The sequence below is a fragment of the Leptonotus elevatus genome, chromosome 18 (assembly GCF_054856555.1).
Source record: "Leptonotus elevatus isolate MCC_2025b chromosome 18, RoL_Lele_1.0, whole genome shotgun sequence".
NCBI lineage: Eukaryota > Metazoa > Chordata > Actinopteri > Syngnathiformes > Syngnathidae > Leptonotus > Leptonotus elevatus.
Window position 1 is genome coordinate 7,268,834 of NC_141256.1, and position 17,200 is coordinate 7,286,033.

The following is a 17,200-nucleotide window of genomic DNA, read 5'->3' on the forward strand; positions in this document are numbered from 1 at the left end:
TCCCCTTAAAGCCCTTTTCACACTGTGTTTAGGAGGAGGCAGTGCGCTGTCGTCAAACCCATTTGTTGTGTAGGTAGTGCGGGGCAAGGACCATTGAATGGAGCATGGCACGTCAAGCTGACTTCTTCAGCTGATGTTCCATAATTAGTCCACATAGGTAGATATTTGTTAGCACGTTATCTAAAGTGAATATTTGTTACGTCGTGGGCGTGCTTGGAAAAGGAGTCGGCGCTGTTCATCATGGCGGCTGTCCTCTCCTCCAGCTCGCCGAGCTTCTGCCCTCGTTCATCCAATGCTATCCGGGCGCGGGCAAGATCGCCGACCACGCCTGATGCCGCGCCTTTCATGCCCTCGATGCCACCCGGGCCCGGGATGTGCTGGGCCAGGCTCCGGGATGCTCGCCCGGCGACTTCTTCGCCGACTAGGTTGCGGGAAGATTAGCGTTAGCATGTGATTAAATATATATATATTTTTTTAAAGAACTTAGCGCTAGTGTTGCGTACATAGCTCTTCTCTGTCCAGTGACTGTGCCCCTCCCCCAAAGAGACCCTTGAAGAAACCTCTGTTGGGGGCCTCCGGTGTCTCCACGGGTGTAAACAATTCACCAAGCATTTCCTGAAACAATTACAAGCACCAATTCGTCATTTAAATACAGACAGTGATTTCAGGTGTAGACTGCTACGTTAGCTTATTGTGCTAGCTTATTGGGCTAGCGACTTAGCTGTTGACTGGAGATGTGACGTGAATGTGTTTGACAAGGCATGCTGACCGACAGAGATCCCCCCCCCCCCCCCCCCGCACATACACGGTACACTAGTGAAAAGCTCTCATATACACTACTGGAATGCTCTCATACATAAGCTAATGCTGGACTCCCCCCCCCCCCCTTCCTATATGCACTATTTAAATGCTCTCAAACACAATAAATGTTTTATCTCATACTGAAATGCACTTATACAGCCTGACTATACAGAATGCTCTCATACACACTATTGAAATGCTCTCATGCTAAAAAAAATTTTTGTTTTTGATCATAAAGACAAGTGAAATGCACTCATACAGACCTACTAAAATCCTCTTACACGCACTACTGAAAAGCCCTCTACGCAATACGCAATTTTTCTTTTTCTCATATACACTAGTAAAATGCACTCCTAGAGAACTACTGTACCGAAATACTCTCATGCTAGTGAAATGCACTCAAATACTACAACACTACGGAAATGCTCATGCTCAGTACTGAAAATACTCTCATGCACAACACTCAAATTTTCGCACTCATTCAGTATACTCTTGTGAAATGCTCATACACAATACTAAAAAAAAATTCAGTTATATAGACTGGTGAAATGCACTCATATAGACTACTGGAATGCTTTAATAAACAATACAGAAATGTTTTCACTCACGTATGCTATTGAAATGTTCTCATATACACTCGTGAAATGCGCTCATGCACACTACTGAAATGGTATTAAACACAACAATGATTTTTTTTTTTTCTCAGTGAAATACTCTGACTGGCATACACTTGTAATTTCTAAACAAACATTTTACAGACCTGTAGGTTCTCACAGGTGTCCTGGCTGTACGTGATCCTCTGGACTTCGGTGGGAGAGCAGAGGTACATGGCCTGACCCAAGTTTGTGAAGCAGAAGGTCCTGGCTATCCTCATGTCCGTTAGAGGCAGGTAGTTTACATCCATGAGAGGTCTCAGTCCCGGTAGACTGGATGAAGGAACAAGAAAAATAAATTGTTCAAAGTCACATTGCGCGTCGTGCGCTAACTCCAAACGCGCCTCACCTGAGGGTCATGATATGACCGTTAGCGCAAAAGCATGCCAGACAAACGCCTTGGCTCATCTGGACCACGTCGGCACGTAAAACGAAGGAGGCCTCCGTGATGCTGTGCTTGTAGATGCACGTCTGGCTGGGCAGCGACAGGACCTTGGCCTGCTTCTCTGAGCACATCACGGCGTAGTGGCTCTCGTTAAGATCCTGCGAGCTGGACGGCGAAACCGACACGGGCCGACGCTTGCGGACCTTCTCCCGTTCTTCGCCGTCCGCCGAGACGTTGGGTTCGAACCAGGGGTCGTACGCAGCGGGCAGGACAGAACCGGCTGAGTCCAGGAAAGCCAACCGCATGATGCTTCCCTTCAGTCGGATCAACATGCCTGACCGATACCGGGAAAGGACGGCGATTACGAGCTTGAGGGGTACAAAAGTAGCATTCAGTAAATCTCACCGGTGGGCAAAAGGAGAACGGGCTGCAGTTGCCTCTGCTCTCCAGGCGGTGGCAACGTGAGGGCCAGAGCCAGCACGGTGCCCTGAGACGTGCCCACGAACAAGCACGGCGACGAGACGCCGTCCCCCTTGCGGGCGTAGCTCTCGCAGAAGTGGAAGGAGAGGGCGGCTTCTTTGGCCTCCTTGTCGATGCTGGTGACGCTGGACGAGCGCGAGCGGCTGAAGGAATTGTCCCGGTGGTCTAGTGGGTTGGCACCCCGTGGCGGGCATACGGACAAGAGGACAGTGAGAGGAAAAAACAGAGGGAGGTAAAGAACCTGCCCTGCATCGTGAACAATAGACAAATGTAAACAGTAAAAGCTGGGATGACACTTGATTTGATTTTGCACTTTTCCTATATTGTCAGGTTTCTACTTCCTTCGCAAAGTTCAATGGTGGCAACTGGACACTTCTTGGTTGTTGGTGACCTTTCAACTTGAATCTAAAAGGCTTCCCGAGTTCTACATTTTAGGTGTGGAGTGTCTGTTTGGAAATGGCCAAGACGTGACATTCCATTGTGGACAACCGCCAACCAATTTTGGAGAGTGGTTCCCATTGAAGGCTTTTAGTTACTTAACTCATTCACTCCCAGCCATTTTCACTGAAGAAACCCCCTTCGCTCCAAGCAGTTTTACTGGATTTTGACTGATTTTGCAAGGCCAACAAAAATATTGCTATAAAAACATGGACCCTACCAAAAGAAAGATTAGAGTATTTTCTTTCATCAGGAAAAAAACATATATTTCTATCTGTTTCCATTCAGCAGCAATTAGCATTCGAATATAGCTAAGTTTCATCATTATTCACAAATCTGGTTAAAACTGTTGGGAAAACAGCTTTGTTGCAACATGGCCCTGGTTGATACTCTGCTGCCACCTGCTGGACGTTTGTGTAATGACTACCATTCAGTGTCGGGGGCGGCGCCGTTCCGGCGCGGTCCGTCGCTCTGGGCCCGGCGACGCGGTTCGGGGCCTGTGGGCCGCCGGGGTGCCCGGTGGTTCCCTCTCCCCTCCCCCTTCCTCCCCCTTGCTGCCTCTCCCTCCTCGCCTCTCCCCGCCCGTCCTCCGCCTCCCTGTCCCCTCTCCCTCCTCGCCCTTCCTCCTCCTCTCCCCCTCTCCTTGCGTCCCTGCCGCTGCCCCCTGCCCTTCTTGTCGTCCCCTTCCCTCCTCCCTTCCCCTTCCCCGGTACGCCTTCCTTCCCCTCCCCTGGGCCGGGGGCTCCATCCATGGCCCGGGTCTCGGTGCTATGGGGGCCGGCGGGGGTGGCTGGGGTTTGGTGTCGTGCCCGCCCCGCTCCGGTGGGCGTCCTGACACCTCGGGCGGGACCCAGTATCCGGGGGGCGAGCCCTATCGCCCCGCCGGACGGGTCCCATATGCCCGCCGGGGTCCTGGTGGGGTGGGTGGGGGCTTGGTGGGCCGGTGCGCCTCCTGCCCCCGCCCGGTTGGGGGGGGCCCCGCTGGTCACACCTCTTAACTCACTACACTAGGTTTGCACAATACACTTTTATAGACATATAGGGCACATAACACACTTTGGGGGGTGGGGTAGGGTGGAAACACCGTCTTCACCCTACAACTCCCCTCCAATTTTAATACACCACACAACTTGTGGGTGGGGGGGGGGCTTGTGGGGGTGCCATCGGTTGGGGGCCGCAGTATAGAGCAGTGCTGCGGTCCCCTGTCCGTGGGGTGGGGTCGGGGGGGGGCGGCTTTGTTGGGGGGGGGGGGGCGGTGGTGGGAGTTGCGGGGTGGGGGGGGTGCTGGGGGTGGGGGGTGTCTGGGGGATTGGGGGCATGGGGGCGGCTGGGGCTGGGTTGGGGTGGGTGGCGGGGGTGGATGGGGGGCGGGGGGTTGTGGGGGGGGGGGGGGCGGGGGTTGGGGGCCGGTGGGGTGCCTGGTGGGCCTGCAGTGCCCCGTCCTGCTGCGTTGGGCCGGGGGCGCGGGCCGTGTTGGGGCGGGGGGCGCTCCTGCTCCTGGGTTTGCTCTCCGGCCGGTGGCCCTGGTGGGGCCCGGGGGTCGTCCTTTGGCGCTGCCGCGGTCTGGGGGGCCCTGAGGTGTTGCGCTTGCTCTGTTCCGGCGGGGGTCGACGGCTCCCCTCTTTGGTGGAGATTTTCATGCATGCCAGATCCACCACACCAGCATCTACCGAAACTCAGACACAATCTGTTTCCTCCTCAGGTTATTGAATCGGTGGAGGCTGGTGTCTCGGATCTCACGCGGCTTCATCTGTCCTTCCTTCCTTTTCTCGGTCTCTCCGTTGGTCTCTTGAGGCCTCCCTGATTTTATGTTTTTTGGATTTGTTGGGGTCTGGATGTTTCTTGGGCTGGGGAGGAGTTCTGGTGGGGGGTGTCTGGTCGGTGCTGGATTTCACCTTCCTTGGTTTTCTTCGGTCCCCTCGGGTCTCCTGGTGTTCGATTTAGGTGAACGGTATGAGATTTTTTTTTCTAATAGGTTTTCTGGTGAGCTAACAAACACACGCACGCACGCACGCACACACACATACTCACCCACACACACAAAAAAAAAAAATGTATGTATGTATGTATGTATATATGTATATATGTATGTATATATGTGTATATATATATATATATATATATATATTTAAAAAAAAAAAAAAAAAAAAAAGAGCAATGATGATGACATTTCCGAATGAACAATACTGAGCTCTTAAAGAAAAGAAAAAAAAAAAAAATGACTACCATTCAATTACCATTCTCCTTCAGTTCAGAGGCTGCATCAAAGCCTTCTGTATGCTCTAGCACAGTGGTCCTCAACCCTGGTCCTAGGGGACCGGTATCCAGCCTGTTTTCCATGTCTCCTACAGCCAACACAGGTGGGAATCGATATCAGGCTTCTCCAGAGCTTGCTAATTAGCTGATGTTATGAATCACCTGTGTTGGCTGCGGGAGACATGGAAAACAGGTTGGATACCGGTCCCTGAGGAAAAGGGTTGAGGACCACTGCTCTAGCACATAGGTGTCAAACTCCGGTCCTGGAGGGCCACAGTCCTGCAGGTTTTGGATGTTTCCGTTCTCCAACACAGCTGATATATAATCAGCTCATCAGCAAGCAATGCATAAGCCTGATAACAATCCTGCTGATTGGAATCAGCTTGTGGTGTGGACCGTAGTTTGACACCTATGCTCTAGCATAAAAAACATTAAAACAATTAATAAAAAGAAAGTATAAATACGTCTTTGGAAAGATGGTAATATTTAAAATAGAATGTATTGATATGTTTTTGGGAGCAAATGAGTTAATAGTATGTGGCCAGCGCACTGATGGAACGAGTGATTAGACTGTCGATTATGTTTGTGGTTTGATTAAATCATAGGTTCGTCAGACATGTCCATCTTCCTGAGTTTAGAGAAAACAATGGCAGATAGACAGAGGTAGAGTATTTCTAACTTTTAACACACCGCTGGCAGAAAATACAATAGTAAGAGGCACTGAACTGATCTGAATCGTTAATGGCTTGAACTAATTGTGGCAAAATGGAGTGAATGCTGATTTACGGCAAGCTAAAGCTAAATGATAAACATGACCTCATACGGAAGCATGAAACGACCAATGTCATTTTTGACTGGCAAATACAGTATATGTTCGAACGTACTTGTAGGCTAAATGCTAATAACTTAGCATTTTTTTCCCATAATGCCACATGGTATTGACTTGTGCATCTGCAACTTTATTATTTTTTTCAGCATTTGGCCGTGATTATACCAATATGTTTGATAATAATTACGTATGTAATTTTTTACCATTCATTCTTATATCTGCGATGCATTTCTTCCCATAATGCCACGGGGGGGATGTGCATGTGCAAGTCAATACCCCCGTGGCATTATGGGAAAAAAGTTGTCAGCATTTAGCATGCAAGTACGTTCAAAGAGTTCAAAACATTCAGAAAATAAAAAAATAAAAAAGTATATATATATATATATATATATATATATTAATATATATCCCCATTTTAGATGCTATTAAGAGACAGCACATGTAGAAAGACAGCATAGAAAAGCAGAAGAAGAGCATCATAGAGGGTGCAGACTTAAGCTTAGCGCCACTGATCTCTGCAGTAGCGGACCGACCCCACCGCAGTCAAATACGTGGGAGCGCCCGCATACTGTACATATTTATCATATTTCATCTACCTTAATTTGAAGGCCAGACTACATTGCATGTCATACAAGTTGCTTTGGAGACACGGAGTCAAGGCTTACCCAAGTCTGGCTTTAGCTCAGTAGGCAAGCTTAATTTCCGTGACATCTTTGCTGGAAAAAAGAGAACATCCCTCTTTACAAAACACACGTCCAAGCTCACGCACGATGCCATGCAAAGCTCCGGGAGCGCGACCCCCTGGGAGCGCGACCCCCGGGAGCGGAGGCATGCCGCGACAAGACGGGAACAAAAGAAGGGACGACGCTCCTGCCCCACGGAGGAAGAGGTCGCAAGCGCAACCGTCAAAGTTAAGGCGGTCATGCCGCAGCAGCATGCGCCGGGAGAGTGCGGAACAACACATGGAAACACACAGTGGACAAGACGAGTCATGAACACTACTTTACAACATGTTTTTTGTTTTTTTTTGTATCTACAGCATAAATAAATCATTCCATATTGCACTTTATAAAAGGTTCTTAGAGCTGTCTCACTGATGCTTCCATTTTGTTGCTCAGAGAAAATAAAGTCATCTCTATTCTAGATGCAAAGATGCCCCAGCTATATCGCAGATTTTGAAGCGATTGTTTTTTTTTTTAGAGGCGACATGCCAGGCAGCACGGAGAAATGCAACATAATTAAGAGCAAGAAAAAAAAGCAGAGAAGGTCCCCAACTGTTGCAACTTTCAGCAACTCCCATCCAACTAAACTCGAATTACAGTCTTTTGTTCCCACAAAGGAGAGAGAATACATACCTTGTGAGCATTTGTCATTTGTTTGAAAATGTAGAATTACCGTAACATCGATTAGGGCTGGGTATTGCCAACAACCTCACGATACGATACATATGTATCCCAGTACATGGTCTTCAATGTGATACATATCCCGATATTTTACATGAATTTACTTGCATTTTTATTATAACCGTCATATGTATGCCTAAATGATATGTTTATTATACGGGATGGCAAAAACGTTTTTGTTAGAACCAAGCGGCATGCCTGGTCTAAATGTGTGAGAACTGCATAGCCAAGAGCCGCTTTCACAGACACACCGGGAAACTTTATGAATAGGCATGGGCCGATAGAAGCAAAAATATCAAAGTATTAACATTACAGATCTAAAATGTGCTTATTTGAAATATTTGGGCAAATTAAAATGGCATTCTATTTAGTTGTTAAACAAAATATAGGAAAATTGGTACTTTAATTAACATGTAGTTAAGTTTATAAGTAAACAAATGTTGATATTCTTCCTCTGTTATTTTTTTAATTAAATTTTTCTTAGCAAGACAGTGTCCAATCACTGGTGAGCTATTCTTAAAACAGACATCACACGTACACTTTTTTAAATTTTACTGGTTAGCACGTCTGCCTCCCAGTGCAGAGGACGTGAGATCGAGTCCGGACTTTGGCCTTCCTGGGTGGAGTTTGCATGTTCTCCCCATGCCTGTGTGGGTTTTCTCCAGGTACTCCGGTTTCCTCCCACATCGGTGCACACCGAGCATCACAAAATGTTAATCGCCGGTGAACAAAGTCGTAATGTCGCAGTTAAAAGAGCTAATTTTCTGTATAATAATAATATAAATACATTGCTGTGTTTTAAGCGTGAGTGAGACCTAGGTGGCAATGGTCTATTTTCAAAATTGCAATACAATGAAAAAGGGGAATTATCCTGTTATATGGTACCTATTACTATACAGTACTCGCATACATGAATTAAAACTACCGGAACTATACTCTACTCAACTAACTAAAGAAACATTAAATAATAATAATAAATAACAGATGGAGTGGTTTGACCAATACTACTACAATTACAAATACTGTATTTTCTTGACTATAAGCCACTACCTTTTCCATGTAATCAGACCCCCGAGGCCAATGTGACGGTGCGGCTAATGTATTTATTTATTTTTTCTAGCTGCGGATATCGCTTTGCGAACGCCCTCCTGGGTATCTAATTACACGACGTACGGTATCTATCCATGGCTTATAGTCCGGCACGGCCAGTATGTGAAAAAAATAAAAATAAATCCACACCAGGTATGCGCGGCTTATAACCCGATGCGCTTTATAGTCGGTAAAACAGTATAAAGTAATATAAATAATATATAATAATTGTGACTAAATACTACTACTACAAATGCTAACATTGCCAATACTATTAATGATTATTAATAATAAAAAACACAAAATGCATAATAAAATATATTCATTAAAGTGAATAGAAATACATTAAAATAATAATCACAATATTTGTTATAGAAATGGTAAATATAAAAGAATACAAATAATAAAACTGTGAAAAAATTGTAAATAATCTGCTCTTTGTATGTCTTAAACTACACCATATGGTGCCCAAAGCGCTTTAATAAACACACAAACTACTATGACTACTTTGCTACGACTATTACTATAGTAACAGTTGTAGTAAAGTAGTATATAGTAGTAGTATAAATTTTACTCTGAAAAATAAAAATAAATAAAAAAATTATATATGTATATATATATATATATATATATATATATATATATATATAATCTGAATAAAGAAAGTAAATAGTGAAAAAAGTAAATAAAATAAAAAAACAAAAAAAACTTTGTTGCCATTACGGCAACGCTAAACTGACACAGTGGACACATAATAACAGACACACACTGTAGTCGTAACACAAAGAGACATGTTGGACGTACAATTGTCGCTCCATTACGTGATGTTATCGTACGACATGATTAACAAAAAAAGGACGCCGATCACAAGCGTGTCGAGGACGTGGGGGTACGCACGTCACAGACGCAGGCACGGGAACATACGCTTGACGCTCGTGCTACATACAAGTAGCATGCAATGCTAATATGTAGCTGCCACCTAGCTGGAGGATTAGCCTCTGCTTCTGTGCTATGAGGTCTCTGTTTAACAAAACAAGCAGTTTTGTTGTTGTGAATCAGATTTAAGCATTTTGATGGAAAAAAATAGATTGTATTATTTTTTTCTTGCACGAAGAGACAACAAACACCATGCGAACAGAGGCTATCCCAAACTTTAGCTAGCGTTAGTTCAAGCTAATTAATTGCCACTAGGGCGACATGGAGGACAGAGACAAGAGGAGGGTCGGTGGGTGGGGGAGACAAATGCGGACCACCGTTGTCCTGCCTACATACCCTCTTAGGAAAGTCTTTGGCCAATCTTACCTCCTCTACCACCTCCATTGTAGAACTGCTGGAGATTGCTGTTTGACATCAACACTTTGGGGAGTGTCAATGAGGGAGAAGTCAAGGAAGTTGAAAGTTAGAAACATTTTTGACCTTTTTGACCGTGTCTTATAGACATACCATTCACAAAAATGTTTGGGATATTCAGCTTTTGGGTGGAATTGCTACATTATTAATATTAGTTGAACATTTTGTAGTTCAGGTTCTTTTTAGTATTTATACTCTGTACTGCCTGCTGAGAACAATATGGCCCTATGTCGACATCCTGATGGAAAGTGATTCACCTCCCAGGCACAAAATCAGCATCCACCACTCAGCCTTAAAATTTAGGATTTCCATTATTTGCAATCATTTTTATTTAATTTTTTAATAATAAAGCTAGTTTAATGGTAACCAAACTTTTAAAATAAATAATACAGAACGATGTTTATAAGGCTGGACCATGTTTATTCCCTGAACTTTAACTTCTAAATCAAATGTCACTTCTTGCATTTGTATATACAAAGTTATTCCTAATTTAAAACAATATAAGGGCAAAATATTTGCAATTTGAAGGTGATGCATACATTACATAGTATATATTTAATATTTATGATGAAGTTTAAGTTAACCTTTTTTCCTCATATTATCACAGATTTACTCTGACATAAATTCAAAATGTTTTCCTTGCAATAAAATTATTATTGTAATACTTCTGCTTTCTTTCTTTAAAAGGAACCCCGAATCATGTAGAGCAAACTTGTCATTACAGTTGGGGTTCCTTTTAAATTAAATTGTAAATTTCTCTTTAAACTTTATTCTGGTAAATGAAAATGTAATTTTACATTTTAGTTTAAATAAAAAAAAAAAAAAAAACTTTTGCAGCAAAATGACATTTATAATAACAATGATTACATTATTCTTGAAAATCTTCGTGATATTACAAATGAATTTTCGGATTTGCTTTATTCATTTCCGAATTGCAACATAATTCTGACGTTGTACAGTTATTTTTGGAAATTTGGGACTTATTCTCATAAATAATTCTAGTGGTGTTTTTTATATATATATCCTTGACCATTTCATCCTAGTCATATTTTTGACGTTTTTCTGTTTATTAGACTTTAAACTGAAAATTCTGATTATTTATCATACAATTGAGACTTATGTCTCATTAAGACATTATTTTTAGTAATGTTTTACAAATATTACTTCATATTACTACTTGTAACATTTGTACTTCGATCCTGAAATTTCAACAAACTGTGACCTTTTCCTCTTACTACAAGTTTACTGTAAAAAACAAAAAACAACAACAAAAAACATGTTTTTGCACTTTCACTTCATTCCTGAAATTGTGACTTTTTCCTTGGCATATTGTAATTTTACTCATGTAAAATGTATGCTTTTACTACTTATTCTCATCATATTTCATCTTTGTCAACTGTTTTATTCTTGTAATTATTTTCCGTGTAATATTACCATTTTATTCTTAGAATATTTTCCATTTTATTTTCATAATTACAACATAAATGCAAATAAAGAGTTGTTAATTGTCAAAGTAATATTGAATAGCCATTCTAAAAAGAAAATATATTTGGCAATTCTAAATCCATGATTGTTGTTAATATCAGAGTTGGCATTACTATTAATATAACTTTGTTATGCATTTAGTTGATTTAAAAAATGAAAACGACTTTGTGTCAAGACACATTTAAATGAAAAGAGATCCTTGATAAACACATTGATGCTTTTCCCCAACTCTATAGCCACGCTTGTGTGACTTTAATGCTCTGAAAAGTTTAATAGGTCTCCCCAGCAGAATGCGTCGTCGCCGCACTCCGTTCATAATTATTTCATCACTTTGCATCACCTCGACCGGATCTTCGCGGTTCCAGTCTATTGCGCAGTTGTGCAGGCTGGCGAAAGCCATGAAAGCCATTTATTCCTGTCTATTGCGCTCTGCATAATAGGGGAGGAAAAAAAAATACAGGCGCAAATAGAATCGGTCACAAAAATCCTGAACCGGGTAATATTAAAGCCGAGTGTTAAATTAGTGGGATAGAATGACAATTTTATAGTTTTGTCGGGGTGCAGGTGATATAAAGTTCCAGTTTTGTGAGCCACTGTTTCAATAAAAACAATATTTGTAACACGAGCCTTGATCCATTTTCATCATGCACCATCAACATGAAATTTGAGACTAAAGGACATGGTACCTGAAGTGGGAGACTTGCAGCGGTCCTCTGACGTGGCCGAACCCTCGTTGATGTCACACAGTCCTGAAACAGAGATCGCACCACTAAGCAATAATGCTTCTAGCCTGCATACTTTAACCTCAGCGAAAAACAACAAAGCTTAGTAAACTTTACTGAGTTTACAGTAATAGTGAAACTCTTCTGTGTTTGCATCTGAATGACTGTATCATACTGCCCCCCGGTGGCCAATCCCATAAACATATATTCTATCTATCTATATATCTATATATATACATACAGTATATATATGTTATTTTTTCAAAATCGTTGAGCCCTAGTTTGTACTCGAGGAAGCGCTAGTATCTCCTCAATGTGTCTTCATCCTTGTGTGTGTTTCTGATCCAGTGAGGCAGAAAGCCAAGCAGGCAGCAACGCCTTGGCACCGGGAAGCACAGCTGGACGTCTGATTACTGCTCGCGCTCGCCAAGCTGCGACAGGTGCCAGCCCACTGCTCACCACTCACTGACACCAGATGCTCCATACATGCGTGTGTGTGTATGTGTGGGTGCGGGCTTTCCGGAAGGATGTACACACGCACATATTAGCACTTCATCCATCAAATTTAAAATGCAGTCTGACTATCCAACACAGGGTGGCAGTGTGCCCATGCTGAAGAGGCACACTTGTTCCTATCTGCAGCAAACAAGCTGTTTCGGTGTGTTGGTGCCATATGACGTCATGAATCTCCATAATCGGAACATCTCACAGGTCAAGGCCCATTTGTTGTTGTATTTGTTGCGACCTCCAGCTGAATAGTGCTCCCGGGAAAAAAATATTTTGGTTCTCGCTGGTGGTGAAAATGAATGGATTTGAATACAACATCTGGTTCGGACACAGTATTCTGTGGTACCATTCTCAAAACCCAAGCAAATTTTTTTTCTATATATATATTTCTATAGTGCTTTATAAAAAAGATTCAGTCGTGACATAAATAGAAGGTATGTTCCTTTTGGTGTGTGCACTTTGGCCACCTGGGGGCAATATAACCCTGACATACGGCCACACTACTGTAAATGAAGACTCAGCTCCCCAGGTAAAGCAGAAAAGGTCATTCTACACAGAGGATAAAGAATGTATGCATGTGATTATTATATTTGCCTAAATGGGTTTCTTAATAGTTTGTGTTTAAATGTCCATTGCGTAAAGAGTTGTAATTCGGCTACTCAGATGCTATTCATGTGCCTGCCTAAGTTGTTTCCTGTTTTGTGTTAGCTTTAAGCAAGTGGACTTTAAAAAAAGGCCATGTGGTTGTTTATATAAAAAAATATTTAAAAAAAAGAGAGATGAAATCCCAGTTACCTCCAGAGGGCTGTCGAGACTTTCTGGGTGATCGCGGTTGTCTCTGGTACGGATCGTTGGACCCGTACAGCTCCAGCGTCCCCAGGTTCAGCACCACTGTCTTCTGGATGTAGTCCACTACTGCAACACCGTTAATGTTGCCGAACACCACACTGAGTAACAGATAAAGAAAAAGTTTAGACTGGAGTTGCCTATCCCTGAGATACAGCAATATTTTCACCATTTAAATTTGCTATTTTTTTGGGCATGTCTAAAACGTCGGCGTATGACACAGTTTGGAGTCGGGCGTGAGTCGCCCCTCCTCCACCATATAAAAATGGGCGGCCGATTACAACGTGCATTTAGTTAACTCGCTTAATTCCATTTGGATGGTTTGTTGACGTGTCCGCATTAGAGTGCCTCATTGTCAGCTGTGAGTGCGTGCATATCATGCAGAGAAAGACAGAGAACCAAAGAGAGGATAACAATTTAAAAAAACACTCTGACTTGCTTGACAGCCAGCATGTAGGCATGGACTAAGGACTGGTGTGGTGACTTATGAGCGCCTCATTGTTGGCTGCAAGTGCATGCACGTCACACAAAGTAAGAAGAATGAGCAAGGATTTGGGTTGGGGAATAGAATTCAAACTTGACAGCCAATGTGGAGACAGGTTTTGGGTTGGTGTGGTAGCTTTAGCGTGCCTCATTGTTCAACGAGTTATCAATATATTTTCCATTATTACTCTAATAAAAATGGAAAACAACACAAAAACATGCAGGGTGTTAAAAATAACCTTGGGTGAAATTGTATCATCTGATGACGACGCGAGTGTTGATGTTGACTACGGTGCGTTCACTTACAGGCCGTAGGAGGAATTAAGTGCCAGGCTCGTAATCTGCTGAGGAGGTTCCCCGCTCACCCACACCAACTGGACCACCAAGTCCACCTGGTAACCGGCAGACTGCTTTAGTGGCGTACTACGCACCCTGTAATTTAAAAAGAGTCAAAATAATAAAACCGGCTGGCAAGTGGCGTAATAGAAGTAAACAAGGAGGGCCTTACTTGAGGCAGGGCGTGTTGCTGCCGTCTGAGTTGTTGCTGCTGGTGGACGGGTGCGAAGGCGGCCCGCTTGTTTGTGGAGAAGCGCCCGGGGTGGGGTGCGCCGAGGTGTGCTCCCCGCCCCCGCCCTCAGGGGACTCAAGGTCGTTGAGTTCGTACTGCATTCGCACCTCTAGTAGCTAAATAAAACAGTTTGAGAGTGTGTAGCATTAGCATCTCCGTAACAAAAAAAACCCTTTTTTTTATTTAATAAGTTAGTTATTTTTTAAATCTGTCCATGCGACCCAGTACTATGGAGGACCAAAACTGCCAAAATTTAAAATAAATAAATAACTGACTAAATAAATAAATAAATTACCCAACCCAAGACACGCTTAGGACCACCCCCTCATTTGAATAACATTTCCACCTGACAGAGCATCTGCTGCATGAAATAAATAAATGTGAGAGCAGATCATTTTAATTTATTGATTGATATTTAATTCTATTTATATATTTATTTTTGTATTTATTTGTGTTTTTTGAATCTCGTTTATTATTTTTATTTTTTTGTACTTTTATTTATATATTTAGGTCTATATATTTTTGTTTTTTTTATTTCGATTTATATTAATTTTTTTATATTAAATTTTTTAATTAGATTTTTCGCATTAGCTTTTATTTACACATTTATTCATTTATTTGTTTATTTATTTCAAATTTTGGCAGTTTTGGTCCCCCATACAGTACAGCCTATGATATTGAATTTTATCTAAACATTTGCTACAATTCAATGGACCTTGTGCTGCTCCTCCTGGTGTATTGTCGGTGTATTTTATTAGGAGTGCATGTGGGTAAGAGGGTGTGGAAAATGACCCTAATATATTCCAAAATCAAATCTTGTTGGTTAAAAAAAAAAAAAACGGAAAAGAGGTGCGAGCGAAATCCAAATCATCCATATCAGAGCACCTGCCAGAAAGTTAGCACATATCGGCGCCCACGTTCTCTGATTGACAAGTGCGCATCATCTGGATTGACAAATGTGGTCCAAATACATGACACACTCGTGGCGACAGTTAGCCAGCCGCGGTGATTAGCAGGACGAGGCAGCGCAAGATTAAACAGCACTCGGCTTTAAGTCTCTAAACAGTGAGTCACCACGCCCCTGTACGTCGCCATCAAGGAAGATTAGAATGATTATGTAGCTTTGCCTGCTCGTTGCTCCGTCTGTTGGCATGGCAACCATACTGTCATCCACGAGGGGTAGCTTTCAACACGTGTGTGTGTGTGTGTGTGTGTGTGGAATTATTAACCTCTCCATCTACTTTTATCTTATTATTATTCTACTACTACCATTTGCAACACAGAAAACAATTGTCAAAATGTCTTTGCTGATTTTTGTTTGAATGTCAATATCTTTGTCTTATGTTGTAATGTGTTGCATGCATGTAAAAAAAAAAAAAACAATTGGCAAAGTAATAAGTAGACTTTACACGGATCTGATCGGCTGGATCAGGATCGGACGATATTTAGCATGTTATGCAAGATCGGTAATCGGCTCTAATGTTATCATTTGCTCAATCGATCAATAACGTCAATGATCGACTCCGCAAAAGAAGACTTGTGCTTGGTCCCTATATAGTTGACGCCCGCATTGTCACAAATCCGCACCTGTAGATTCACCTATTTGGAGAGCTTAATAAATTATTAATTATTTTATTTTTATTTTTTGGGGGGGACTAAGGTAAATTTTTCATGGAAATGGTTTATTGGTGGAATTTTTTAGGTTTAACTCATTCAAACCCCAAAATGTGTAAATAGGTTTGTAATACTTTCACTCCCAAAAAACGTATGTATACGTTTTTATGGTTGTGTTTATGCAAGAGCAAACAGAAGGCTTTGATGTAGCTTCTGACATGAAAAGGTGGCTTAAAGCAATGGTATTACAAAAAATGGCCAGCAGGTGGCAGCAGAGTATAAGAGTTCTGCCAGAGCCATGTCGCAACAAGCTCTTTTTGCCAGTGTTTTCAACAGGAATGTGAATAATGATGAAACTTTGCAGCTGTATTCTAATGCTAATTGCTGCAGAACTTAAACAGACAAAAATATACTTTTTTTTCCTGATGAAAGAAGAGACTAATCTATCCTTTGGTAGGTTCCGTGTTTTTTATAGCAATAGAACACAATATTCTGTGGACCTTGCAAAATCAGTCAAAATCCAGTAACAGCCGGGAGCGAGGAGGGTTGCTTCAGAGAAAATGGCTGGGATTGAATGATTTAAAAAATAAATAAATAATACTGTGAATTATACATGAATCTTTGCTACTTGCTGGTCGGCCAACTGGACTGCTGGACCCCTCTTCCCCCCAAAATAAGAAAAACTGACAGATTGAGACAGACGAGAGGATCCATAATGCAAATGTTCATAAATTGCATTTGCTTGTATTCTTTTCATAAAATACGCTCAGCTCAAAACAATAGGACGTCACTATAATTTATTTAGTTCAGTATTTATTACAGTAGGTCCACCAGCTGACGTTGATTCTGTATGTTATCAACGGTGTGCTCGAGTAGTTGCAAAACAATTTTTCATTTGACTGGTAAGTGGACTAAATCGTCTACTATATAAAAATGCCTGTACAGTGATTAGGCAATAGGGAATGAGTGAATGATTCCGAACCCAGCAATGCATTCACTGCAGATAGTTTTGCAATAACAAGAAAGAACCCCGCACCTGCACCACCTCCGTGGTGACCTCCAGTTTGCTGAAGCGGTAGACGATGATGTTGGCCGACACGCCGGCCACGCACAGCATGCGGCTCTCGGCGCACCAGGCCATCAGCTGGATGGCAAAGGGGTCCTCGTCAGACGCCTCGGCGCTGCCCTTGTCCTCTTTTGAGCGGCTCCTTTCAAACACCTTGGCCGTTTTCAGCTTGTAGAGCATCTGGAGCATTACTGAGAAAAACAGAGAGTGAGGTCCGTTTCAATG

General features: G+C 42.5%; 1 protein-coding gene across 5 annotated transcripts in view; it reads right to left on the reverse strand.

Annotated features, from left to right (window-relative positions):
- The window catches only part of stxbp5a (syntaxin binding protein 5a (tomosyn)), an 87,042-nt gene that overhangs the window by 4,302 nt on the left and 65,540 nt on the right, over positions 1–17,200 (reverse strand). Inside the window, exons 16-27 of one of the 5 annotated variants that reach the window (XM_086060867.1) lie at positions 16,946–17,166; positions 14,236–14,411; positions 14,034–14,159; positions 13,194–13,345; positions 11,856–11,918; positions 9,637–9,690; positions 6,508–6,558; positions 2,245–2,526; positions 1,804–2,173; positions 1,562–1,727; positions 504–615; positions 201–421 (exon numbers count right to left, since the gene is read on the reverse strand). In XM_086060867.1, coding sequence (XP_085916993.1) covers positions 201–421; positions 504–615; positions 1,562–1,727; positions 1,804–2,173; positions 2,245–2,526; positions 6,508–6,558; positions 9,637–9,690; positions 11,856–11,918; positions 13,194–13,345; positions 14,034–14,159; positions 14,236–14,411; positions 16,946–17,166 — 1,994 coding nt within the window. Of the gene's footprint in view, positions 1–200; positions 422–503; positions 616–1,561; positions 1,728–1,803; positions 2,174–2,244; positions 2,527–6,507; positions 6,559–9,636; positions 9,691–11,855; positions 11,919–13,193; positions 13,346–14,033; positions 14,160–14,235; positions 14,412–16,945; positions 17,167–17,200 lie in introns of those variants that run through there. The other 4 variants (XM_086060869.1, XM_086060868.1, XR_015090767.1 and 1 more) reach the window with 4 other exon arrangements.